The sequence below is a fragment of the Nansenia antarctica genome (assembly GCF_963989245.1).
Source record: "Nansenia antarctica genome assembly, chromosome: 5".
Taxonomy (NCBI): Eukaryota; Metazoa; Chordata; class Actinopteri; order Argentiniformes; family Microstomatidae; genus Nansenia; species Nansenia antarctica.
In genome coordinates, this window is record NC_137690.1 from 25653613 (window position 1) to 25681503 (window position 27891).

Below are 27891 nucleotides of genomic sequence, written 5' to 3' on the forward strand. Positions count from 1 at the left end.
TGGACAGTCACACGTCATGCACGCACGCACACACACACACACACACACACACACACACACACACACACACACACACACACACACACACACACACACACACACACACACACCTAAGATAATAAAGTACAGTGGAAGTGTTTTTTCCTATACACACTCTGTTGATACTGGTTGAACAGAAGAGGAGTAAGAAAGCCCAGAGTTGGTTCAGCTGTGAGCAGCCCAGAGGTGTATGTCCCCACAGCTGCTGGAGAGAGACTGAGGAGGCAGAGGCAGGGGTGGGGTTGGCAGTGGTAAATGGATAGACATAGTATATGGACCCACAGTATAATAACAATACAAATATGACATTAAACATTCAAACACGCCCCCGGAATATCAACAATTCAGAAAATAACGTTTGATCTCGTGGGCAAGACAAACATTTTGAACCTTTGATCTTGTGGGCGAGATGCATGTTTTTCGGTGGTCTGGAGCCAACCCTGCCCATAACCACCACCGGAGCAAGACACACGTTTGGGTGGGCTGAGCCCACCCCTGCCCATAGCTACCATCGGCCTTGGTTGTCACTTAAGTAAAGCTGGGCTAATCCTTTAAGGGCGGATGAGTAAAAGGCAATCATGTAATGCCCGGCTGGGTGAGGCAGGGTGGTGGGGCTCAGGTATTGCAGACCAGCTGGAGTGGGCCTCTTCAGCATGTGTGTGTGTGTGTGTGTGTGTGTGTGTGTGTGTGTGTGTGTGTCTGTGTGTGTGTGTGTGTGTGTGTGAGAGTGTGTGTGTGTGTGTGTGTGTGTGTGTGTGTGTGTGTGTGTGTGTGTGTGTGTGTGTGTGTTGGGGGTGGTGCGGGTGTTGGCTGAGTTTCTGTGTGTGAGAGAGCGTCAATGTGAGCCAGTGTTTATCATGTGCACATATGTGTCCGTATCAAAGAGAGTGTGTGTGTGTGTGTGTGTGTGTGTTCTTTCTGGTCAGACATGGCCTGTAGTCAAGGCAGCTCTTTGGACGATCTAGGATTTGTGCATGACCACTGTGGCTGTCACTTCATGGCCTGTCACACTCAATTAGGCTTGATTCACTCTAGCCTTCCCATCCCTTCTTTGGCCGGATTACCTACATTACTGTCTACCTGCTAGCCTACGCTTTCCTCCACAAGGGCAGGTGCTTCCTTAGAGATTGGGCACTTGAGTTAGCGTGTGTCCCCTGTAGACCCACACTTTTTAGCCTGGGAGCTGGGAGAGGATAACTTGTAAATGAGTCTTTAAGGGACGCAAAATGAGTGCTACCAGCAGCACCAGACTGACAACCACCTCTCCCAACTTGCTCCAGGTGAACGAGCCCAAGCGCTATGGCTCCACGTTGTCACTGGAGGAGAAATGTGAGCAGTCTTTCTTCCTCTTTTACTACTACAGGATGGAGGATGAAGCGGTGCTGGACAGGGGGGCATCCTTCGTCAAGCATGTCTGCGATGAAGAGGAGGTAGAAGGTAAGACCCTCCTCATTGTCCCATTTTTATCACTCATTCTCTGTTCAGTAATAATCACAGAAGCTACGTACTGTACTGTATGTGTAAACAAACACCCCTCCAGCCCAAAAGAGAAATACTGTAGGTGCTCAACAATAATTCTAACCCTCAAAAATCGTCTTCTTCTTGTGTTATGGTGAAGGAGGATAGTGTTTGACAAGGAAGCCACTAAACAAACCACCGTAAATCATTTTGTATTTGGTGTCACAGGCAGGATTGTTTTCCAACACAATCCTCATCCACACAATTTTGAACTGCATCACCTTACCAGATGATTCAGAGAATCAGGTCAAACTTTTATGTCTTTAGTTTCCCTCAATCCGGAGGTGCTCACTTTTGTCAGGCATTTTTTTGTTCTCTCACGTCGGCCTGAACCCACGCACAACCCAGCTAGCTTCCTGCCAGGCAGAAAGCCAGAGTGGGTGTTGTGTCCCAGGTTGGAGCCATGGCGTTAAAACACTTCCCCCTGCATTTTCCAGTGATGCCCCGCTGTTTGCTCATTTACATTTGACATTTTTGGCATTTAGCAGACGCCTTATTCCAAAACGACTTACAACAAATACTGACTAAGTAAGTTAATCATCGATCCACCACTCTTAGTAGGAAAAAGTAATCGAAGCTCAATCCAGGGGCCATTGTCAGTCGTTGTGCTAGAAGGAGGAAGATATTTCGGTATTTTTAATATGACACAGGAGAAGCAGTAGAGGGGGCGGGGGGGTAGCAGATGTCTCAGGAGAAACAGTACAAGGGGGTAGTAGAGGTCTCAGGAGAAACAGTACAGGGGAGTAGTAGATGTCTCAGGAGGGACAGTTAAGATGTAGTCTAGAGATTGCGAGAGTGAGCTTGCACACGAGATAACAAAGGTATAGGGCCAGGAGTTTTCCCTGGCCATGTGAACTTACTAGGAAGCACTGGAGAATAATCTGGATTTTCTTCTGGTCGGATACCATGCTCACTAAATAAGATAACACACAAACCTACAGGCCTTCTCTGTTCCCACTATCTTGTCATGTTTTGTGCTGTAGTTCAGAAGAGTACACACTCAATAGCTTTTCGCGGGCCTTGATTGTCAACCAGGGGTCCTAGGACCCCAGGGGGCCTCAGAGAGCTTTCACAGGGTCCCCAGAAACCCAGGGGGAAACTGCCAAAGAGAAAAGAACAGCAGCAAGGCAAAAATATAATTTTCTGGCATTATTTCAGCATAACATTCAGTGGTATAATATCATTTTCTGATAGTTTCTTCTGTTTAATGCTTTTAATTGCACCACATAGTTACATTTCCTCTGAGTGCAAGGGACCATTTGAAGTAAAGGGAAAGAACACCTTGCCATGCTCATGTTGCGTCAGATCACAACCATATGTTGTAGTAGCCTATTAGTCCCCCACCAACAGTGACATATTGCACAGCTATAATCCAGTGATATGTTAAGTCCTCTAATGAAATGTCCCCGGAAGACACTCAAGTAGATTCCAGTCAACAAACTCCCCCTCCCCCCATTAAAAGCAATATCATTTCTCAATGATTTCCTTTGACATTTAAAAGTTTAGTAGTGAAAACTCACTTTTCCTCATTATATTTCCTTATTATAAAAAAGACTTGCTCTCTTAACTATTCTTTCATAGTAATAATGCAATTTGAACAGTCCCTTAGGGGATAAATAATGTTGTATAGGATTGAATTAAATATAAACATAACAAAAGAATTACAGCCCACCGATCAAGAAGTGGATAAATGTCCTTGATAGCTCATTGGTAGGTCTTGCTTGTTTTGTTTTGTTCTAATCCAGTAGCTAATGCATCACAGTTGTATTAGCATGCTGTGGGTGTGACGTGGCACGTTGCCACCCTCCACATGGGTCCCTGCTGTCCCAGTAGTTCCGTTACTGGGGAAACTGGTGGAAGTAGTGTGCCTCTCCGGCAATTTAGTGAGCCAAACACGACTCCTGGGCTAGCAAACACAGGGAATTCACTCCATTCAGTCCCCTTCTTGGGGCGGCTCAAAAAGAAAACTCTCTCTCAAAAAAAGAACAGGAAGTCGACCACAAAGCTGCGCTGGCAGTGTGCAAATCTCTCCTTCCAACGCTTTCTCTTGTCCTTTCTTCCCTTTCCTCATCTGTCACCCTCCCTCGCTACTGCTATTCTATCTCTCCTTTTCGCTCTCCCTCTTTTTCACTCTCTTCTCTCTTGCTCTTCTCATCTATCACTCTACCTCATTCTATGCCCCTCTTTCTCTCTCTCTCTCTCTCTCTCTCTCTCTCTCTCTCTCTCTCTCTCTCTCTCTCTCTCTCTCTCTCTCTCTCTCTCTCCCCTCCAATATCTTTCTCACCTTCCGCTGATGTTGTTAAGTTGTCATGGCCACTGTGTGGTGTGGCTGTGTGGTTGTTTGGTTTGTTTGCGGAGTGTGCGTGGGCTAAGCTCATCAGAGTGTCTTACTGCGACCTCCGCTGTCCCCCCCCCTCCATCACCCCTCCTCTCCATTGGATTTGTGGGTAATTAGCAGTCAAAGTGGAGGCACATTAGAGTATCGGACCCATGAATTAAAAAGAAGAAAAGAAAGGAAAGAAGAAACACATTAACGTAAGGGTCTACTTTACGGTAACATGCTAATGCTATTAACACACATGCTAAATCCCAACATTCATTATGTGGAGTGAAGTAACGACTTCTGATTTGCATAAAGGAATGATTCATTGTTTACAATGTTTGTATTGAGCAATGGCTTGGAATTTATTTATACAAACAAGATCATATTACAGAATTGAAAGATTACATGGTATTCATGAATGCCCTTGAATACAATTATGGTTTTAGAGCCTTAAGCGCTTTTGATTAAATGCAAATGTACGTAAATGTTAGAATGAATCCCCCCTCACTCACTCACACACACTCACACGCTCTCTCGCACGCACGCACGTACACACACACACACACACACACACACACACACACACAAACACACACACACACACACACACACACACACACACACACACAGACACACACATTCTACTACTCCTTAAATTGCTACAAATAGATGGTGTAGATAAGTCCTGTTTGTGGTCACTGTTTCCAGTACATCTCATGCATGATTGATCTAGTGTTTTTAAATTGTGTAATAAATATTGGAGGTACCCCATGTTTTATTTTTTAAAAGGATGGTTTCGCACACGCACACGCACACGCACACTCTCTCTCTCTCTCTCTCTCTCTCTCTCTCTCTCTCTCTCTCTCTCTCTCTCTCTCTCTCTCTCTCTCTCTCTCTCTCTCTCTCTTGCTCATTGAGCAGGTAGAATTATAGGGAGCATCTCAAAGGAAGAATAGAGGCTTTCAGGATAGATCACTTCAGACATGATCCCAATTGCAGTAGACGTCCTGTACACGAGGACACGCCATGTGTCGTCAACACTGTGATGGGCATGAGATGACTCAGGCACTTCCTAAAGGTTTGCACTGGGATTCCTACCTTCAGACAACACTATCACTCTACACAGTGAGACAGAAGAATTCCTCACTGTCAGCTCTCCTTACCATCCTTCTCATCATACCAGATTTCTTGCACATTGCACATACCTTAAATATAGCCACTACCTACATACATCTGTACATACCATACTGTACATAGTTACCGTAACTGTACCTAGCTCATAACTGTATACCTCTAACTACCGTACCTATCTCTATCATGTTTTATATCACTACTTGCACTTCTGGTTAGATGCTAAACTGCATTTCGCTGTCTGGTACTTGTACTCTGCAATGACAGTAAAGTTGAATCTAATCTAATAATCATCAATCCAAATCACTTTCCAGTTTCTCTAGCCCTTTGTCTATGTTTCAATAAAGTGAAAAATATTAAGAAGATGCAGTTGAAAAAAAACCAAAACAAAGTTGTGGCCCTTATGTCAGGTCTCTATATTCAGAATGCTGGATTGTCAGTGATGTCATTTGAATAAACCACAATTCACAAGGCATTGTGGTTTGGCTGTGGAATAGAAAAGTTCTGTTGTGTGGTGCGGCTCTGGGTATTGTCTTTTGTTTTCGCAGCTCTGGGACTTCCTGGTCGTGTCATGTGCGCGTGGTTTGAGTGGCTGAGAGCCGGCGATGAATGGCACTAAGTGTGCCCCCAGGACGTTGTTTGACATGGATCTCATAGATGCCTTTGTTAAAGAACACTGGGTTGTTACAAGGAAAGGCCCTTGGGCCTAGCGCCCTAGAATCTAGACATTAGCATAAGGCTAGCCCTGAGCCTACCTACCCTGGCAAGAGTGGAGCTAGTGCAGTTCCATGACACTCTCTCAGGTGGGCTTTGGAGCTTTTAGAAAGTACAGGGTGTTTGAATGAATGGACTTTATTGTCATTGCTACAGTACAGGTACCAAACAACGAAATTTAGGAGGGGAACCATGCTGCACCTGACTGCCCAGTACACAGGCTAGACAAACACTCATTATTTTTAGATAGTGGGCCATGTTGTCCTAGCTAAAACTGGTAAGGTGGTTTGTGGGTCCCCAGGACTTTCTTGGTCTCAGACAACACCTTTGTGCAATTCTAGATATCTGTCTTGTTTAATATTTTCAGTATTTAAAGATTTCCTCTGCCCCATCAATCAACTTTATTCAAAACAAGTGGTGGGCCTGCACCTTTACGATAATCTTAGGAAACGTGAACTGTCATAATGTGTTTTACGCTCTAAGACCTGGATCTTACTGCAGACGGACCAAAACATTGAAAGTTCACTGTTACCTGCTATTTCTCTCAGCCAAAGTATTTGTTTTGACAGGCTGCTGCAAACCTCTATTTCTGGCTCTGAGTAGTACTTTTAGTAGGACTTTTTCAGCATATTTTTTCAACAGAGCACTGAAACTATTTCGTAAAGTATTCAGACCCCTTCACCTTTTCTACATTTTGTTGTGTGACTCAATTTAAAATAGATTACATTAAAATAATTTACCATCTGTCCACACACAATACCTCAGAATGACGAAGTGAAAACAAGTTTTTTGAAATTTCAGTACATTTATTAAAATTGAGAAATACCTCATGTACACTAAGTATTCAGACCCTTTGCTATGACACCTAAAATTATCTAAAATGCAAAAATGTAATCAACAAATCACTCAATAAGTTGAATTGAGTTCTTAATGCAAGGATAATGTAATTTTGGAATTAATATATTTGTATTTATAGGATCTCTGATTTGCATAGGAATCAATTACACACTGTGTTACACACTAGGAATCACAATCACAGCCGTGACCTTATTTTAACCCACGGAATTAATATTTTGAATCCATCCATCTGCCCTCATAACCATGTCCTATCAGATCATTTCCCCATCACTTTTGAAATAAAAATAGGCTTTCTCAGCCCTGAACCCTAATAAGTTTCTAGGCGCCAGACCCCTGGCTGAAAAAAAAACAGGCTTATTTCTAATGTACCGTTTTTGTTTAAAATGTTGAAAAGATTGTTGCTACACAGCTCACTGATTTCCTCAACTCCAATTGGCCTCAACTGTTAATTATGTATTGCTAATCTCTGAGAGCAACTCTGTGTCTATCCTTGCATCTTGACTTGAGTGCTGTGTTTGATACAGTCGATCACCAAATGCTATTACAGAGACTAGAGAAATGTGGGGATCTGTGAGTCTGCTGTGTCTCTGTATAATCGCATCTCACTTAAACATACCAATGTGTTCACATGAGTGGTGAATCTTCTGATCCTTGAACAATCAATTATGGTGTACCACAAGGCTCTGTTTCTGGGACCACTGCTTTTCTCCTAAATGCTTACTTGGGTAATATAATCCATTATCATGTTGTCAAATTTCATTTCTATGCAGATGGTACACAACTTTTGCAATGAAACCTTCTTACTATCTTGGAAACCTGTGTGACTGACAGTTGCAGAACAGTGATTACTGTAACACACTTTATCCTGTCCACCAAAAACAGCTTGACTGAACACATTACCCCTGTCCTTAAGTCACTATGCTGGCTTCCTATTTAGGTCAGGGTTGATATCAAAGTGCTCCTTATTACTTTTAAAGCACTTCATAGGTTGGCTCCAGCCTACTTGGCTGATCCTCTTCAGCCCTATATGCCAGTCTGTGCCCTTCGATCCTGTGGGGCAGGAGATTTAATCAGTGTGTTTTAGGGCTGTCAAAGTCAGCATGTTAATTCCTGCGATTAAACTAAATTAGTGCTAGTTGTTTTATGCCATTAACGCAGTTTCCTCAGTTTGGTTCTTGCAACGTAACATATTTTTAATTTGACTGCGTGCCAAACGACATGCAACCATGGAGAAGGACACGCACGCGAGCTGAAATCTGCCACGCCTAGCTACCGCAGCCAAATCACCGCAGGTCGAACAACATCCAAACAACAACATCCTCCCTAATAATAATATAAGATGCAATAGATACAATACAACCATTTTCTATACAGATCTCGTGTTCTTGTGATGGTGTGTGTGTGTGACAGTATGGGGAAGTCTATGTGTGTCATCTAGGATACTGGTTACATTGTGTGACTGCTATTGGATTCTGCGCTTTTCACTCACACTTAACCACTATGTTATTCTCCTGTCAAAAGTCACCAGAATTGCTTGTTTAACAGGTGATATGCAACATTTCACATGGTACATAAAGGGGGTGATGCGGACGGGAAATCTTCTGTCATTGTCAGAATCGGGACCAATAGCCAAAATGCAAGGTGTTTACCTTACTCCATCTCCATCTCGCATTACTTTGCTCTCTCTCACTATATGCAGCCAGTTTGTGTGGTGGTGCGTGTTGTCACAAGCTCCTGCTAGATAGTAGCGCAGGATTGGATGAGTTGGGATTGACATACTGATAAACACTGTAGGTCAATATGCAACGCTCTTGTGATCAGGGCTGTTTATAGGCCTTGTGTCATTTACCTGAGAACCTAATTTCATGCTTTTCACTCACACTAACCACTACATTATTCTACCATCAAAAGGCACCAGACACGCACGCCAAACCTCTGGTAACAGGTGATATGCAACACAGCCCCACCCTTCACCCCACCCTCAAAATATTTTAGGCAGCACCCACTGGTGAAATATACTTCCTATGTCCATGGACAGTAGGCAACTACAAATAAGTAGTGACAATTAGGGCTGCCACAAACGATTATTTTCATAGTCGACTAGTCACCGATTATTTTAACGATTAGTCGACTAATCGGATCATAAAGTACAGCTTATCGCACAATTACTCAATCGCTCTTATTTAGCTATCATCTTCTAAATCAGCTTCTAAATTTAGCTTGAAGTTGTTAGTTGTTGTTGTAGGCATGTGCTAACTAAAAATAAAGACAATTCAAATGATTGTTCACTCAAAAATAGATATTTTAATGAACTTTGCAGATTTATTTCTGGCATCACTTGCATGTAATGTAATGTAAAGAGTAGTAGAGAGTGCAAACTGCTGAGTAAAATGAGGTAGGCTAGGCACTAGGCAACCAAAAGAATACAAAAACAAAAATAAATACTTGTACAGAGTACAAAAGTTTTGCTTTGCTTCACTCATCTCATAGTAGAACGCGCCTTCTTAGCACTGTAACGTTAAGACAACATTTTTAGCTATTTGATAAGTATCGCTTTGATGACAACGTTACAGCACATAACGTAAAATAATGAAAGAAGGCTTTTAACGTAACGATATCGTTAGCCAATAACAAGCTAACTAGCTTACCGAGACGAGCCATCTTCTTCCTCGTCATCTGCCACAACGTGCTTCCTTTTTAGATGCTCGCGCATCATAGACGTGCTGCCATGATAAGCGAGTTCAGCTTTGCAAATTTTACATTTTACATTCTTTTTTTCAACGTTGTGGTTGAAATGCTCCCACACTTTAGAGGTACGAGGACAGGAAGACATTTCTCTGTTTGTTTTTCCGGGGATGTCACATGTGCCCCGGATGACCGACACTGCGCATGTACATCAAAGACACTGGGAGACGCTAGCCAGTGGCAGCTTCAGGGAAGAAAAACTAATGCTTATCGAATGAAATGAATGGTCTTTATTGTCATTGATATAGTACAGGTACCAAACAACGACATTTGGGAGGGGGGGCTCCCCTGGTGCTAGGAAAAAAAAAAAAAAAAAAAAAAAACTTATTTCAGCTCAAAAAAAACATGCGACTACGGCGATTACCAAATATGTCGGCGACGATTTTGGTAGTCGACGTCGTCGTGACTAGTCGACTAATCGTGGCAGCCCTAGTGACAATGAAACAATGAAAATATCATTTGTTTTATTCTCGTCATTGCACATGGCATGTAAACATATTTTATTGATGAATACATTTATGAAAGCTCAATATCAAGCTCAATTTCAATCATGTGAAATACGTTCAACATGAATTTGCAGTGCCAGAGCAGAAAATGATTGACGCAAACTGCGGCCTTTGCTTTGTGAGCAAGCTGTGTTCATATAGCCTACTTCTGAAATGCGCGGAATCAACTGAGAAACAGTACTGTACTGTTACTGTACATGTGATGTTGTACGATTGCGCACAATCTCACCTTTCCGGCAAATCCTTGTTTGTGTATCTATGACAATATATATCTCTGAGCTTTTGTGAAGTAAAATGATTACATTCATCATAGACCTTCTTTTTTGTAATATTTCCGCTTACTGTATTATATGTCTAAAAGTCTATATATATTTCCAAAATGCATCAAGATTTTCACATTACATTTCCTGTGTGTAGGTGAGACATCTGAGTACTTGTATGCCAACGTTAGAAACACCAGAGCTGGCATTATTAATCTATATGAGTTTATGTGTTCCAATTCCCAATGTGGCTAGGCTTTATTCTGCTTTTTTGTTTGTTTATGCAGTGTGTCACAATATCCACTTAAATTTAACCTATTTAACCACTTTTAGAGTAAAATATAATAATCTATACAACCATCCGTTTCATATGTGAGACCTGGAGTCATAATACACTTGGAGTAATAGTACACTTTTTCTACTCTCATATTCAGTCATATTTACATTAAGGGGTATATATGTTACGGTACATGTGGGAATACGGTACATGTGGGAAAACTAGGGTTAGGGTCAGGTGCTAGGGTGCTAGGGTTAGGGGTAGGTGCTACGTCGACTTGGTACATGCTGGCATGTCTAACCCTAACCCTAATCCTATCCCTAACCCTAACCCTACCCCTAACCGTAGCACCCTAGCACCTAACCCTAACCCTAGTTTTCCCACATGTACCGTAACATATATATGATATAATAAAAACATCCTCTGAGGATGTTTGTCCTCAAGGACACGCTTCTATAAGTGAAAGCTTCCTTCAGCGAGTGACAGTTTCCTGTTGCATTGCATCGAAACCCTCATCTGATCCCCATTCTGTCCTCCACCACAGGTCACCACACCTTCTACATCGGAGTGCACGTGCCCAAGAGCTACAGGCGCCGGAGACGTCACCGCCGGCAGCGAGGCAGCCACAAGGACAGGAAGGAGAAGTTGACGGAGAACGCTTCTGACAAGTCGGACACGGAAAACAATGATGAGGCCAGCAACAGCATCCTCAAACCGCTCAGTAAGTGCTGTTAAAATACACGTCAGGCCCGATTACTGGCCGCGACCATCTTCAGTGGCGGTCGCGTGGGGGCTGGGGACACTGTTTCACAGAAAAAGCCCCTGTGGTCCTCTGCGACCTCGGGGACTTGCTGACGCCACTTAGTCAGAACGGATAGCTTTATTGCCCCAGCGTGTAACGAGTGTGTTTGGACTGACTAGAGCGAGGACAAGTAATAGCCCCTGAAATAGGACGGGATTGGTTTATAATATGAGTCACAGAGGAGAGAGAATGTATTGTGTGTGTGTGTGTGTGCTTTTGTTGGTGTGTCTGCCTGTATCTGTGTGTGTACGTGTGGGTGTGATTGTTACATTTATATACAGTATATATATTTTTTTTTTGCATTTAGCAGACACCTTTATCCAAAGCGACTTACAACAAATACAATTTGATTGATCGTGTGGGTGTCTGGATGTGTTCATGATTTTTCCCCAATGAAATGATTGCCGTCATGAAATAAAACCCTTTATGATATGTTTGAAAGGACAGTAGCCATTTTATGTTATTTCTTTACACAATAATCATATTCTTGAAGATGTAATCGGAGATTTGTCAATGATAAATGTGACATGACCAAGAGGAATGAGGGGTGCATGTTTCCTGGTACTGCCTATCTATCACAACAACATGCATCTATCTTCCTACGTAAGAGACTTCTTACAGAGGTTAATACTGTAGTCAGACAGAGGATTACTATAAGATAGGACAATGTCCTGGCCTGTTGTCACAGTGGAGAAAGCATGCAGAGAAGAGTAAAGGCTGTTGCTTTTCTTATTGACCGCTTCCTGGTTTTGAGCCTTGATCCCGATCCAAAGCCGCTAGTAGTATTAATCAACTCAAGGGTATATATTGGTCTGCAATCGGCTTGCAGATAGTGGTTTAAGAAGCGATTATGAATGTTTTTGTTTTTTAGGTACCCTGTCATAGCTGTCAAAGTCAGTTTGTTTAATTCGAATGTTGTACTGCCGAGGCTGCTTTTACTACTACAGCACCTACTACTGTTATTGTTTTGCTGTTATGGGGTTTGCCCTGAAACTCAACATGGCCTGTCTTTTATCCAATCATACAAAGGGATATTTTTAGACCAATATAATTTTATGATACAGAGATGTGGCTTTTTTCTGTATCTTGTCTGAGCGGCGTTTTCATGGTAACCAGTCCGGGGTTGCACATTGTTGTTCTAGCCCAGTGCTTACACATCTGATTCAGCTAGCTAATCAATGCTTTGGTGGGTAGTTGCATTTTAGAGTCAGGTGTGTTATTTCTGGTATAGAACACAAATGCACACCTCTTGCGAGCTGAGAAACACTGATCTGATCCAATAAGACCTAACAGCCCCATCAAATCTTCAACTTATTTTGTTGATGATTCTCCACTCAACAAACAGCTTTTCTTGCCCCCTATGTTATGTTTAGTAGTATGTTTCAGCTATACAGATGTGCTCGAGAGTTTATTTGGGTATGGACAGAATGTACTAAAAGATGCAGGCGTTGGTGTTTATACACCTGTATATTGATTTCTCAGGCACTCAGCAAGACACTCTGCACTCTCACAAGCTGAGGACCCCAGGTTTCCCTTAGAACCCTGTTTTTTCAACTATGTGTTTGTCTGCCTCCCCCAGGTTATTCCCCCAGTACAGTAATGGTCCCACTAGCGCATGAAAAAGCCCTATTGTTGTCCTACCTTTCCTTCTGAATCAATGAGAGCCTCATTGTCCAACACCCCTCGCAATGCAATGTCATAACTATTTACATACTGAGGTCATGCCAAGTGAGTAGGTAGGTAGACCAAATATGCCCCATACCCCTTTCTCCTATAGTGGGAAGGGGAACATTGTGGACTTTAAAGGTAGACTGCAAGATGATATCATGATTAACATTAGGCACCACTTCCTGCTTAAATAATAGAACTAAAATAAAATACAAATAATCTGTGAGACTGCCATTCCCCTACCAAAAGGCCTTCTGACAAACTGTTGTGCCAAACCTTTGGAGACTCATATTTTGACATGCACATGGCAAACCTCTGGTAAATCTCTGCCAACAATTCTGGCAGACTTCTAGCAAACCCCTGGTAAATTTCTGGCAACAAATCTGGCAGACTTCCAGTAAGCACTTTTTGCTCCTAGGTTTTGTGTTGAAGCCAGAGGAGGATGGAACATAGCTGCTCTTGCTACACCATGGTGCTGTTGCGACTACTCCTAGACCTTCATTGCAAAACAGTGTTTTAATCAGGTCTACAAGTTCATGTAGGGAACTCTAGATTTAAAAATGTAGACTGTATCTGACTGCCTGACATTAGCTAGCAGGATGTCATGAAATGTCCCTTATCAGTCAATGATTTGTTAATGGAGTGTATTACAAGATAACTATACAATACAAACCATGTAATGTACAGTATGAACATTGGTGATAACATGGTAAGCTGTTCATTGCCGGCTACGTAATACTGTAAGCTGTTCATTGCCGGCTATGTAATACTGTATGTGGAGGTCACAGGCCACACTATTGAAAAAATATCAACAAGTCTTAACCCTCTAAATAGCTTTTCACCCCTCTGGTCAATAAATAATACTATGTCTCAAGCAAAATAAATAAAAGGTGAGCCACCTGCAAGGAGAGCAAGCGCTAGAGGAGAGTCTGATCCCAATGGCATTGTGGACCACAAACAACCTACTCCTCCCTCCCTCCCTCCCTCCCTGTGCATGGAAAACATTGCTCCCCTTATTAGGGGAACTCACTGTTTAGCTGTGGCCTGAAATCCTCCTGGTTGGTCAGATGGAACAAGACCGTTTGACCTCCAAGTCCCTTAGATTTGTTTTCATTTACTTTATTTATTTATTATTTTTCCAATACGTACAATACATCAGACATAAACAGTATCACACATCACCCCTTCCCTCCCTGTATATAGTATGTGTTACCTTCCACAGTGGAGGATCTGGGTCGCTGCATGGTTCAGCTCCCACACCCAGACCTAACATTGTGGAGTATCAGTACTATAGTATGTGTAAGCTATTAAAGTTTGTGTGAAAAAATAAATTAAAAAATCCCCAGCAACAACCAAGACAACCAACAAAACTACGACCCCCGACCCTCAAATAAACATAACAGACTGCATATAATTGTTCTTACATGCCATTATGATATTACCCCTAGAAAGAACCAGATGTTTATATATATTTTTTTTTTTACATACCTTCTATTTTAATTAGAATTTTAAATGGCCTCTCCTAGCATTTACATTGGGGGCTTATCTCCCACAATTTAGGCAGCGCGATAACCGCTCTAATGACTACTTATTTATAGTGGTGGTTTATGTTTAATCCAGTTCAGAAGAATGTATTACGAGCCACGAAAATGTTTTTTTTAAGAGATTGACCTGCGCAAAATTATGATTTATTTTCAAACTAAATTCTACCCTAAATAAATTATAACGATTATTAATCTATTCAGGTGTATCAGGGGTTATTGCCTAAAAATAATGAATAATGGATCATCATGTCCCAAAAAAAGAGAAGGCTTAGTTATTAGTTCAAAGTATAACATTTAATAAGTCTCAAAATAGTGAACTGTCTCTTTAATTGATTAGATAAGAGTGTTACTTTAATTTAATTACATTTTGATTTTAAATTTGATTTTAAAAAGCCGTTCAGTCTCTATAACCAGTAAGATCAAATTCCTCCACTTCCTGGTTGGATCCAAGTGTGTCAAAGGGAATCACTGGGACCCTGAGTAAGATCTCTCTACGTTCAGCCTAGTGGGTCAGACCTCGGTAATCCCATTTAAGGCCCTTAGTCCCACCTACCCCCACCCCCACCATGTGGCTATAATTACTCCATCTAGCATCCTTCTACACTCATCCTGTGATGACTTGCAAATGATTTGTTTGGGGGTAGGGAGATAAAGGCAGGGATTGTAAACATAATGTATTTATGTACTGTGGTCATGTCATAGGCTAAAGCCACTGTAGTGGCCATCAGTAGCACATTGTATTGCCTGCACGAGACACCTGTGAGCTATACCTATACCGGATATCACTGCCATGATATAGCCACGTATGGGCAGGATTACATGGAGGATGGTTTGTGGGAGGAGCACGGAGAGAGCACTTGGCTCCATAGATACTGTATGTAGAATTTGGCAAACTCTGTTTGAGATTTACAGTGGAATGATATACTTACTACATACAGAAGCCTTTACTCCTCCCAAAGCATCGGCCATTAACAAGTCCCATTGAGGTGCAGTGACCTCCTTTACAAGGGAGACTTGGCCAAGACAGCAGTATAAAACATCTGATGTTCTGCAGTATAAAACATCTGATGTTCTGCAGTATAAAACATATGTTCTGCAGTCAAGAAACAGATTAAAAAAACAAAAAACAACAACTATAGAATACAATAAAATGTAAATCAAAAGACACCTACCATAAATACTGTATAGCCCAGATTTGCCAAGGCTTTATATGTTACTTGCATAGTATGAGGTTAAAGTGACACTTAGTACCTCCTTTCCACCAACACAAACCTAGTTTTAGTTCTGGTTCGCAGTTGGTTCAACTTGCAAACCTTCTAAACCGGTTTGCTTTTCCACTGGCTAGAGAGCCACGTCATTACGTCACTGTATACTGTCTGTACGTATATGTCTCAGCTTTCACCAACATTAAGACACAACACAATAATTTGTTCTTACATGTTTGCCTGGTTAAATAAAGGTTAAATAATTTTTTTTTTAAAAACATGGCGAAAAGGTCCGCATGTAGGCAATTCTCAAGTGGCGCAAATTACCAAAAAGCTTTTCTTTCTTTTTTTTTAATGTGTTTTCCGTTTTCTTCATATTACGAATGTTTAAGACGTGTTGAAGAGCCCAGTCAATAACAGTTTTAGGATCACTAAATACTTATAATTTGTGAATTGGATTCACTGTATGAATGGAAAAGGACTGTGTGATCATCTAATTATGTGTAGTTACGTATGTGTTTTTAGTATGTTGATCAGCATGTTGTGATGTGCTAAACATGAAGTTAGATGTTCATAGGTATGCTCGCTACCAACGCGATAGTAGCAAACGCGTCTGTTTTGATTTAGAGCGATTTTCTCCGGTACTTGGTTTGAGGTGTACCAACATTCCAATAAGCATATCTTCTTCAACTATTTTCAATGTATGACACACCCTTTGAAAGCTTGCAATCTGCACTTTGTAAAAAAAGGGGGGAAAAATAAAAATGACCTTGCCCTACTTTTTCACCAGACCCTGTCACAAATTGTTAACATTAGAGCCAGCTGAATAGGCTGCTTGTTTCCCTGACAAACAAGGTGATTGCAGCTTTTTAAGAGTAATGGACAGTTCCATGAAATGACTGAGTTGAAATGAAATTGACCTCAACCCTGGTGGATCAGATCATGTGGTCTGAGCCCCCAGATTTGGTCAGATCTGACCAGAGTGAATATTCTTTGTTTTCTTGTGATCTTGAGTTATTTATATTATCATATATATATGTTATTTTCCCGAGATAACAAGATAGTATATATTGCTTTTAAAGTCATTGCAGGAAACATATCATTCTGTGTAGCGATGTCAGAGGAGCAGGAGCATATTGATCACTGCGTCATGTTTATCTTTGATCAAGGCCTGACACAGGCTGAAATAGCATTACGCCTTGCTATTACAATAATATACACATTAGTATAGTATATTAGTTAATGTGAAATCTTACGTTACATTTATTTGTTATCTCGGGAAAACTTTTCGTGTCCACTATGTTTTTTTCTTGAGATCTCAAGAAATGATCCCCAAATGATCCCGTTATCTTGGGAAAACAACATTTGTTATCGGGAGATAATGACATAAATAACTGAAGATCTTGAGAAAGCAACAAATATGAACTGATTATCATGGGAAAACTGAGTAAATGTATGAATATGAAGGCCTTTCAAGGCTTCCGTACCTACGTGACTAGACATGGAACTCCACATCATTGGGTGCATCCTGACATGCAGCTGTGCTGTCCAGCACAGTAGGATACAGCATAGTCAGAAGAAGCCCTACTATTGTGTCCCTAATATGAAGCCCAGACAAAACCGTGGACATCAGATCTCCAATTGGATACATGCCCAACAAGTAGGCCTTTAGAATAGCTAGGTTTAATCTTCAATCTGGTTCACAGATGCTTTTGTATATAACCTACTATAAAACTATACATCTACTCATTTAAGGTAAATCAATATAGCCAAATAATTACATATGTATTCATCCAGACATGATTTGCAATTGCCTTCCTTTTATTATTCCCCAAGTAGCCCCTCCAGTGGAATTTTGGATTTACTTTTGATCCATCATAGGTCACTGCTGTGAATCTCTCTCAAAGATAAACAACAGTTTTATGCATATACTGTACTAGCTGTCTCTTACCATTAACACACATTTACATGGGAGCCAATTAGATTGTTTCATCATTCAACACTATACCAATCATGATGATTAATACTTGTTAATTAACAGGCGTGTGTTAATCAACAGCTAATTAGCATAATACAGTTGCATCTACATGCATTTCTGTGTCTTTTATAATATCAACACAACCCCACACAAGTGATGAACATATTCCTGTATGTGCATCCTATTTGAATATAAATTGGCACAATTCAGTTTTGCATGAGCAACCTAAAATGCAAATACCATCTGATTATGAATTCTAATTTAAGGCAAAGTCATAGACATCATAGACAAAAACGTAATTGAAAGTCAATCTTATGCAGACCTGATATTGTAGATCACTGTTAGCCTAATGTCAACTCACATGCTCACATTTTCTCCATCTAATAGTAACAAAAGTTTAAGATGTAAGAATTGTAGCTGGTGGGGTGAGTGGATGAGGGATGATCAAGACAATCAACAATCCTAACAGCTGACCTGCTGACCGATTGTGCTAGACACAATGGACAAAAGCCACTGTCTTCAGTTTTAGTTGTGTCACTCACTATCAGTCACTTTCTTTTGTTACTTCAGCGTTGCTCCAAACTCCAACTTTGATACATTCAATCAGGAACACATAAATCTTAACCATTTACTGAATATAAAACCATGTACAGTTAGGCTTGGTGGATTTGGATGGCTCTGCTCTTGTGTGAGCTCTGTGCCTGGCAGTTATAAACAACTATATCAAGTACTGTACATGTATTTTTCACGCCAGGGACCCCATACATCTATCAACCCCCCTTGATAGTCAACTCAAGTCAAGTGTATTTGTATAGCACATTTTCATCGAAGTGCTTTACCTAAGACATTGAAAGTAAAGTCAATTTAAAGTAAATTAGAATTCAAAACTATCTTTAATTAGTTTAAGTTAAAAGTTAAAAACAGTTAAAATAGTTCTTTTCTAAAAAGTTAAAACACTTAAAATAAAAAGAATAAAAAGAACAGTTAAAACAATCTGCGAAGATTTAAGTATATGCGGTGCAGAACAAGAATGTGTTTAGCCTGTTTTTAAAGGTTGTTAGAGTTTGGGCATTTCTAATATCTTCTGGGAGTTTGTTCCAGCTGTACGTAGCATAGTAACAGAAAGCTGCCTCTCCATGTATTGTTTTAATTCTTGGAATGGTTAATAAGCCAACATCAGATGACCTTGGGCTCTGGGGGGGTTGTATGGCAAGCGCAGATCTCAGCTTGATTGGGAGCCAGTGCAAGGCCCGAAGAATTGGCGTGATGTGATCAAATTTCCTTGTTTTCAGCTGCATTTTGAATAACTTGCAGTTGGCGAATCGCTTTTTTGATAGGCCCGATAGATAAAGAGAGAGCAGAACCAAAACAGTTGGAGGCTTGGGGGTGGTAGTGGTATGTTATTGGAACACAGCCACAAGGTCATCAGTGGAATCCCATCTGAACATTGACAGTGAGTTGTGAAGACTTGTCATGGTTCAATTCCTTCTATGGAAGCATACACACACCTAGTCGCCTCATGAAGTTGTCACAACACAAGCTTGCGTCAATAAGCAGTTCCCATTGCGTGACCTAGTTGAACACAGTTTGTTCTTGCAGTACAAGAGAAAGGCTGTCACAAAGTGTTAGCTTGGTAGAATGCCATGCTACACAAAGTGCAAACAATCACAACAGGTGTAAAATTTGCTGAAAAGCAAATGACCTAATAAAGCTTATTATTATTATTAGTAGTAGTATTGTTGTGATTGTTGTTGTTGTTATTATTATTATTATTATTATTACGTCTATTACAACAACAAATTAATGAATGCTGCTATGCAACGATTAACCATATGTGACTGCGTTGTTGGCCCATGTTATTTTTGTGTGCAGACGCTAATCAGAATTCCTGGAAAGCTTGCCACCTTCAATGATCGAAACAACAAACAAAAGCCAAGCCTGTACAGGCATAAATGCTGTGCACTCAAAGAATCATCCTTTGGATGTCATGTCTGCTTCTAACCACATACAATGGTTGTAATTTCTCCTTCTAACCAAATGAATACAATCTTAAGCATTCCACCACAGCAATACACACTGACATTCTAACTTTGTGAGATTGGGTAGTGTTTTACACCATGCTTCTCTCGAATTGAATTCCATGACATAGTACAGTTGTGTACAATGGTATACAGTGTATTTGCTATCTAATGCCATACTATCTAGGAGGAAAGTTTTAGAGACTGCAACTGCAGGAGGGAAATGTTGGTATTTGTGTGTAGGATGCATGTCATGCTGCAAGTGAGAGTGGGACTAAATCAGCTCGGAGTGGCAGCTCCACTAAGCCCTCTTCGGGCAGCGGGCATTCTTCCCCCTTCTCCGTTCCCATGAGCCTCCATTGCGGGGACAAAGTCCTCTTTGTGCGCCAGTGGCTCTTGGCTACAGTGTGCCGAGCTTTGAAACGTGTTTGAACGATGGGATTTTCATTTCTATCTCTCCTTTCGTGCTTGCTCTCCCCTTTTTCCTCACTCGCTCTGAATCCCCCCTCCCACCTCCTCTCTTAGCAACTGGGAGACAGAGAGGCCAATATGGCATCCACACCACTGTTCTGCCTGTTTACAGCAAGTGTGGAAAGTGCACCCTGGACCTAAGTGTGGAACTGGACTCATGTGCCACATGCAACCAGAAGCATACTTTTACACACATTACACATTAAAGGTTAATTTACTTCGCTCTAGTAAATTCTAGTGGTTTAGAAAAATGACCATCATCTCACTTATTTTGAGCCGACCTTTCTTGTCACTTGACAGCAAAAGTGAAAGTAGTTCAGTCTAAGGAAGCCTGCGCAGAGTTCTAAATTCAGCTGCAGCACTTTGAGGATGGGTGGTCCAGGGTTCACTTTACTTCCAGGCCAGTTGGCTTCCGCACCAGTGAGGGTAAGAAAGGCAGAGTCTCCGCTGATGCACAGGAGATGAGAACTCGTGCTGTCACCCTAAGGCTATGTTGTCCCAAACATAAAGAAATATCAGGGGAATAGAGCTCATATAACAAAGCTGCGCCTGTGAAGCTAAGCCAGTGCAAAGGACCTGAATTGTCCTCAACACTATCATCTCCATTTCGACCGTCTAGCCAAACTGCTCCTCGGAGCATTTATGTAACAGTCATCACTTGGATTTTGAGGTCTCGTTAAAGTGAGAGTGCCGGGTCTGAAAAGTAAATACCTTCTATCAAATGTCACTGCAGTGGCCTGCATTCCAGTGGCCACATCCACTCTGGCTTTGAAGACGATTTTATTCGTTTTTGTCTTTTAGGGTTAGGGTAAATAAATTCTTAGGGTAAATAGATACAGGCAAAAATCGAGACACTGGCAAGTGTCATCCAGATTGATTCACTGAACCATCCAGTGTCCACTACTCATGTTACGCAATATCGCTCACTGACACTACACAGCGTGGGTTTCCGGTGACATCAGCGTTCTGGGGGCTTTGGTGGGCTGGGAAAAGGGATGGCGGTGGCATGAAGGAATCTAATTCAGTGGACTGGCTATGGGACTTTTGTTATTTTTGTTGATATTCACAAGTGACTGAGATGGAAGTGACAGAGAGCAGAGGATACTTGGCACAATATTTTCATTGTACTGGTCAGCAGTACAACAATGATGTGTTGGATTTCTGTCGACCCAAACGTGACTGTATGTTGACAAACAAAGGATTCTCCCATCATGTACTACTGTAGGCTTATGTCTACAATTAGGCACAGTTCTGTATTGTTATCCGAGTATGTTTTGTCATGTTTAAGGGAAGGCAAGTTTAGCACATTTCATACAACAGGGGCAATTCAGAGTGCTTTACGTATAGCATAAAAAAAATACATCAAGAGGAGAATAGTATAAAACAGATAAAAAAATAAAATGATAAGATAATGAATAAGATAGTGGAAGTGTTCGGGTATAATCATAACTGTTGCAAAACATTTTTAGCATAGATTTATGTTTTATGTTAATTTATTTACATTCTTAATTTATTTTTAGGGTTTGGGCCTGTTTGATTTCTTCAGGGAGTTTGTTCCAGGAGCATACGGCAGAGTGACTAAAAGCTGCTGCTCTGTGTTTTGTTTTCACTCTTGGAATGATTAGCTGATTAGTCTCAGCTGACCTTAGGGGCCTTGCTGGAATATAGGGTGGGAGGAGATCTGATATCTATTTTGGTCCAAGACCATTTTGTGATTTGTATACAATTTGGAGTACTTTTAATTAAATTCTCTGAGAGACTGGTAGCCAGTATAGAGATCTCAGGATTGGTGTAATGTGTTCAAACTTCTTAATTTCTGTTAGGATCCTAGCAGCAGCGTTTTGGATGAGCTGTAATTTATGAAAAGCCCCTTTAGATAGGCCTGTTAGTAGAACATTACAATAATCAAGTCTACTCGAAACAAATGCATGGATGAGCTTTTCAAGGTCTTGTTTAGACATGAAACCTCCCATGTTTAACCACATGCTATATACAGTAACACTTGGCTGTGGAAATAGCCCCTCTTCTACATACAGTATGTCCATGCCCCTTAACAACCAACATAGTCATGTGTGTGCCTCCCACATTGACATAATTGCTTTCATGGAAGTGTGTGCTCTTCTCTAAAGTAGAATGAGTTCTAGTATATCTAGCTTGCAGCAATTGCTATTGACTGAGTCCACACTTGTGTTCAACTGTCCATAATCACTTCAGCCACATTAGAGCATATTTAAAAGGGGGGCAGTGTTGAAAAGTATTAGTTATATATATCAATCCTTTTGATCCGCCCTGCAGGTTCTTTTTTCTATGGCCACTGATGCTTGACTAAATATTCAAATTAGAAGACAAGGGGGAAGGAAAGCAAAGCCCTCTTGTGAAGAATGGACAGTTTGTGAAACATTTCCTAATTGTTAATGAGGGGCTTTAGGGCATGGTGCCAAGCTGGAGGACCAATGGCGAGTGGTGCTGTTTGAGCTGTGACGGGGGGATGAAGGAGGGGGCCAGCAGTGGGGTGACTGTCACTGAGGGAACCCCCTTAGCCCCCTCTACCTGGGGCTCAGTGCGCTAAAGTGGGGGACCAAGAACAGCCGTCGGTTTTCACCATCACCAGAGGCTCTTTTTTTAATGAAGCTTCTAGCAGCTTCTTTTTTGGCTGTTGTGGGGGGGCCCATGTAGCTTACCACCTCCCACCTACACACCCACCCCTCAACTTTGTTGTTTTACCCATCGGAGGACATAGTTTGGAGAGTGAGGAGGTCAAAAAGAACGTTTTTGGGATGTCTAACAACAATAACAACCAGGAGGAGAAGGAGGTGGGCTCAGAGGAGAGAGATGAGGTGGTGGTGAGGATCCCACCACCTCCACCACCAGTGTTGAAAGCACTACAGTCGGAGGGCAAAATGAATGGTGGTTTGGGTGACGAGGGGAAACCCCTGGCCAAACCCAAGCCAGATGGGCACCAGTCTCTGAGCCATAGCATCTTCCCTCTTTCTCCAGTTTCACCAGCGGCCGAGAGGATCCGGTTTATGCTGGGAGAGGATGATGATGGCCCTTCACCCCCCCAACTCTTCACAGAGCTGGACGAGCTGCTGTCTGTGGATGGCCAGGAAATGGAGTGGAAGGAGACAGCCAGGTAAGAGTCCCTCACTAACTCTCCACTTCAGGGTTGGGGCCAATTCCAGTTAAATGTTATCAATTCAGGAGATTAGTTGAAATTACAATTCAAGATCTGGGAAGTGTCATTTATTTTTTGGGTTTGTTTGATTGTTAGTTTTTTGCATTTATTCATGCAAATTCAACAAGGATTTTTTAATTCTTGAAGAGTCTTGACTGAATTGTAAGGAAATTGACTCCAACCCTGCTCAACTCACTCACAGAACCCTAAGTCTGTTGAACAGAAATGGGCTTCAACATCGCGATTCACTTCAATTAAGGAAGTGAACGTGCATGTTTTTTAAAGGTTATTTTTTTTCTGAGTGGGGCAGTCCCACTCATATTTTTCATTTAATTAGATAAAGATAGTGAAGATAGACAGGAAAGTAAGAAGAAGAGGGCATGTCAGCAGGGCATGGGACGGATTCAAACCCATGCTGACATGGGCATATTATGTGTGCACTGTAGCTGCTAGACCACTGGACCCACCCAGGCCACGTGCTGTAGTATATTATTGATTGCCTGCCAAATTCTTCCATTTGGGAAGAGTTGAAAAGGTCTCTCAACTCAGCTACGGTAAAGAAATTACAACACATCCCAGATCACATGTGTGTATTTCTCAGCCAGGGTAAACCAGATTATGGGCTTGAATTTTCTTGTGAAAATAGTGAATATAGTACTTTATGAGAACAACATACCAGAATACTCTATAACTGATTATTCAACTAGAGTTTTAGTAAACAGTTTGAAAATGAATTGCACATTATGTATACGCTAGTTGCTGTATTCAAAACTCCAATTGGAAATAATGTATAATTTATTTGAAATATTACTGTTAAGCTGGCCAGATGCTCACTTTTTGGCAAGTGAAACAGAGAGGAAGGGATTGGTAAGGAAAGGTGTCAAGGAAAGGTGTCATTTTGAGAGAGATTATTGATTAAACCATTTTCGAACAGGCTTTTAATAGACTTCCTGCCAGTCATACCAAATTCTCTTATAGCAAATCCTTATCCAATATTAAAAAAGGTTTAAAACTGCAGTAAAATGCAATACACTGGCTGGACCCCATAGACAGGTTTATAAATAAAAGATCTCAAGTGCTCTGGTGGTGTCAGTTCTTGGCCAGATACTGGTGCCAACATGTCTAAACTGATGCCTGAAGTTGACACGGGTGCTTAGGTGCTATTCTTTTATTTTCCTCTGTCCTCTGACAAGCAAGAGGTTTTCAGCTTGACATATCAAATTCCAGGGCGTATTGATTGGATTAATCAATAACCAAGGATCACATTTTACAGCCCTGACTTCAAAGATTTCACATTTAGTAACTAAATGGTGCCTATGGCCTAGTGGTTCTTATTATAATGTATCCTGAAGAAACAAGCAATTCATTAATAGGTTATTACAGCATAACTACATCCATGTCATTTTTGTACTGCAATGAAGTGCTACCATGTAGTCTGTCTATTGCTTTGACTTAAGCCCACTGTCAACTCTCTTTGATAGAGTAGGCCACCAACTCATTCACATAGGTAGTTCTGTCTATATCAGGGGAGGGAGGTTGGTTTACTGTGATTAATGACGAGCCTTTATAAACAGATCTTGATTATGGTGCCTATTGAGCTGCCTGTTCAGATACTGTATATGCCATGTTTAGTCCTCTTGTTTTGCTCTTCTTATCCAGTTATTTGACATTCATTCTTGATTAATCAAATCAAGAATAACCAACATTTTGGTGAGAGTTCATACATTGTTGGACCCAGTGAGTTAGGAAAAGAAGTTTGTACTGTCATGGCTACACTGTTGGACTGTTGTGGTCAGCATTCTACATCATTTAGCAGCTGACTAATCTAAATAAACTATTGAATCACTACAATTAAAGGGATCGTTCACTATTTTACACTTTATTGTCCGATAGTTCCTTACCTTCAAAGTAGTCTATGGGCCAGGAGTTGTATAAATTGCTACTACCGGTAATACATTTAGCTAACGTTAGCCGTCACTAACAAAAAACAATGGGAGCGAAGGTGGAATAAAAAAAAAAAACACTCCCGTTGTCTTTTTGTTAGTGACGGCTAAAGTTAGCTAAAGTTAGTAATGGCCTTTGTGAAATACCACAGTAGAATAGAGGGACCACCTACCTTTCCACACTGGATCCCCACCAGTTTGCCTACCGTAGAAACAGGTCACCCTAGGATGCCATCTCCATGGCACTACACTTGACTACCTTGACACACCTGGATAAAAACAACACCTACCAAGGATGTTGGCTGTTCATTAACTTCAGCTCAGCATTCAACACTAGCATCCTCTCCAAGCTTGTCACCAAGCTCAATGTCCTTGGCATCAGCACCTCCCTCTGTAACTGGACTTCCTGACCAACAAACACCAGTTTATTAAGTTTGACAACCACACCTCCTCCACCCTGACCCTGAACACCGGTGTCCCACAGGGCTGTGTGCTGAGCCAACTCCCTGTCATTGAGGGCCTCCAGGAAAAGCGATGTTTGTGGAGGGTGTGAGGCATAATTCAAGACCCCTTCCGCCCCAGTCATGGACTGTTGGAGGCCCTCCTCCCACATGGGAGGCTGTACGCACTAGCAGGCTCACAAACAGCTTCTTCCCTGCAGCTGTCAATCTGCTGAACTCAAAATCCCAGTGGTAGCCTTGCCCCTAGCCCCCCCCCCCCCCCCCCATACCACTGATTGATTGATTTTGTTTTCCTGCTTCAATGGAACCAGTGGAATAGTCTGAAAAATGCAAACTCAAAGTTAACCTAATATATGTACCAGTATTTGAAGGCATTTGACATACTGATATGTATTTGACCCAGGCCTGCTTATTACCTGCCAGAATCAACTCACTTACAGTACAGTGTCTTCTCATCATGAAGATACCGGTTTTAGTGATGATAGCCATGATTTTATTCTAATCCTTCAGTTCAGCGTCTTGGACAATGTGTATCTTTTGTACCTTAGATATCAGACAATATCCACAACTATGGGATATGGCATATATTTGTGAGACACACATGGATTACGTTTCGACCCCCAAAGGGTTTTTCTGCAGGTTCTTCTTGTTTCTTTGCTTCGTTTCATTTCTGTCCAGTTGAATGTAACTCTCTTATCTTTCTGTGACCCACCAGGTGGATCAAGTTCGAGGAGAAGGTAGAGAAGGGTGGCGAGCGCTGGAGCAAACCTCATGTGGCCACCCTGTCCTTACACAGCCTGTTTGAGCTGCGGACCTGTATAGAGAAAGGCACCATCTTGCTGGACTTGGAAGCCTCCACTCTGCCCCAGGTCGTAGGTAAGAGCACAGCTCTGGGTAGGGCGGTTGGTGGGGATTGGGGCTTTCTGAACCTCGGACATACTGTGAAATAACCTCTGTACTACTTTGGGCCTGAGTTTTTCAGGGTCAGGTGACATTTTCAGGAAAATACTCCTAATCTAGTCCTGACCACTAACTATGGCCACAACCAGTACTCTCCTGGAAGCTGTGTGTCTGCCTTGCCTGTCATCTGAGTCGTCCTTTCAACATCAGTGGTCAGGCACAATGAAGACTGGCAATGAAATGTGCTCACACAGAAACAGATGATGGAGAGATATCATTCTCATCCAGGATGACACCTGGTTCTAAACCTGGTTCTGGAGGATCACTATGCACTATGCTCTACATATACAGTATTTTAATTTGACTTACCAATTTGCTTTTAAACCACTACCATTATATTTTAACTGTGCTTTGTAAACCTGTATTGTTTTGTGTTTTACCTGTATTGTACATTTGGCCCCATACACGAAAACACATAGGAGTCGTCTCTGAAAATACATATAGTACAAATATACAAATCTAACTCTGCCGTTGATGGTATGTTACAGTTTCAAATTCACAAATATAGATATATATATATATATATATATATATATATGTGACGGCAGCTGGGGAAAGGGGGAACAAGTCGGCAACAGACCAAATGTTCTGACTTTGATTCAGAAAAATTTGAATAGATTTCAACGTTGTTGAAAATCAATGATGAATTAACACAGCTTGTTTTGTGAGCCTGCTAACAATGTAAAGTAGTGTTATAGTTAACTAGGTAGCAGTTGGGATTACTCACCGAATCCATTGCATTGCAATATTATGGTTTGATTTTCATTGATTTTCAACAACATTTATTTACATTTTTCTAAATAAAAGTCTGAATATTTGGATTGGTTGCCGACTTGTTCCCCCTTTCACCAGATGTATATATGTTGTCCTCCCCTCCATATACAGTGCCCTGCATAGTAATGGGACAGTGAAACATGTTGTATTCTTTTGGTTCCATACTCCAGAAGTTTGGATTTGAAATCAAACAATTACTATGAGGTTAAAGTAGATATTTTCATCTTCAGCTTTTATTTTAGGGTATCTGTGTACATAATTGCTTTCACCATTTAGAAATGACAACACTTTGTATACATAGTCACCCTATTTCAGGGCACCATAAGTAATGGGACAGATTAATATAATGTCAAAATTAGGCACTGAAATTTAGTATTTGGTCAACAACCCTTTGCATACAATAACTGCCTGAAGTCTGTGACCCATTGAGCCTATCAGACACTGGGTATCTTCTCTGGTGATGCTCTGCCAGGCCTGTACTGCAGCCATCTTCAGTTGTTGTTTTCTTTTGAGTTTTTTTC

General features: G+C 41.3%; 1 protein-coding gene across 1 annotated transcript in view; it reads left to right on the forward strand.

The window, feature by feature from the left end:
- Positions 1-1388: 1388 nt before the first annotated feature.
- slc4a4a (solute carrier family 4 member 4a) overlaps positions 1389-27891 on the forward strand; it is a gene marked incomplete at its 3' end in the record, with an annotated part of 67959 nt that continues 41456 nt past the window's right edge. Inside the window, 4 exon segments of the mRNA XM_080532248.1 lie at positions 1389-1476; positions 10916-11092; positions 23055-23190; positions 26352-26512. Coding sequence (XP_080388374.1) covers positions 1404-1476; positions 10916-11092; positions 23055-23190; positions 26352-26512 — 547 coding nt within the window. The 5' untranslated portion in view covers positions 1389-1403.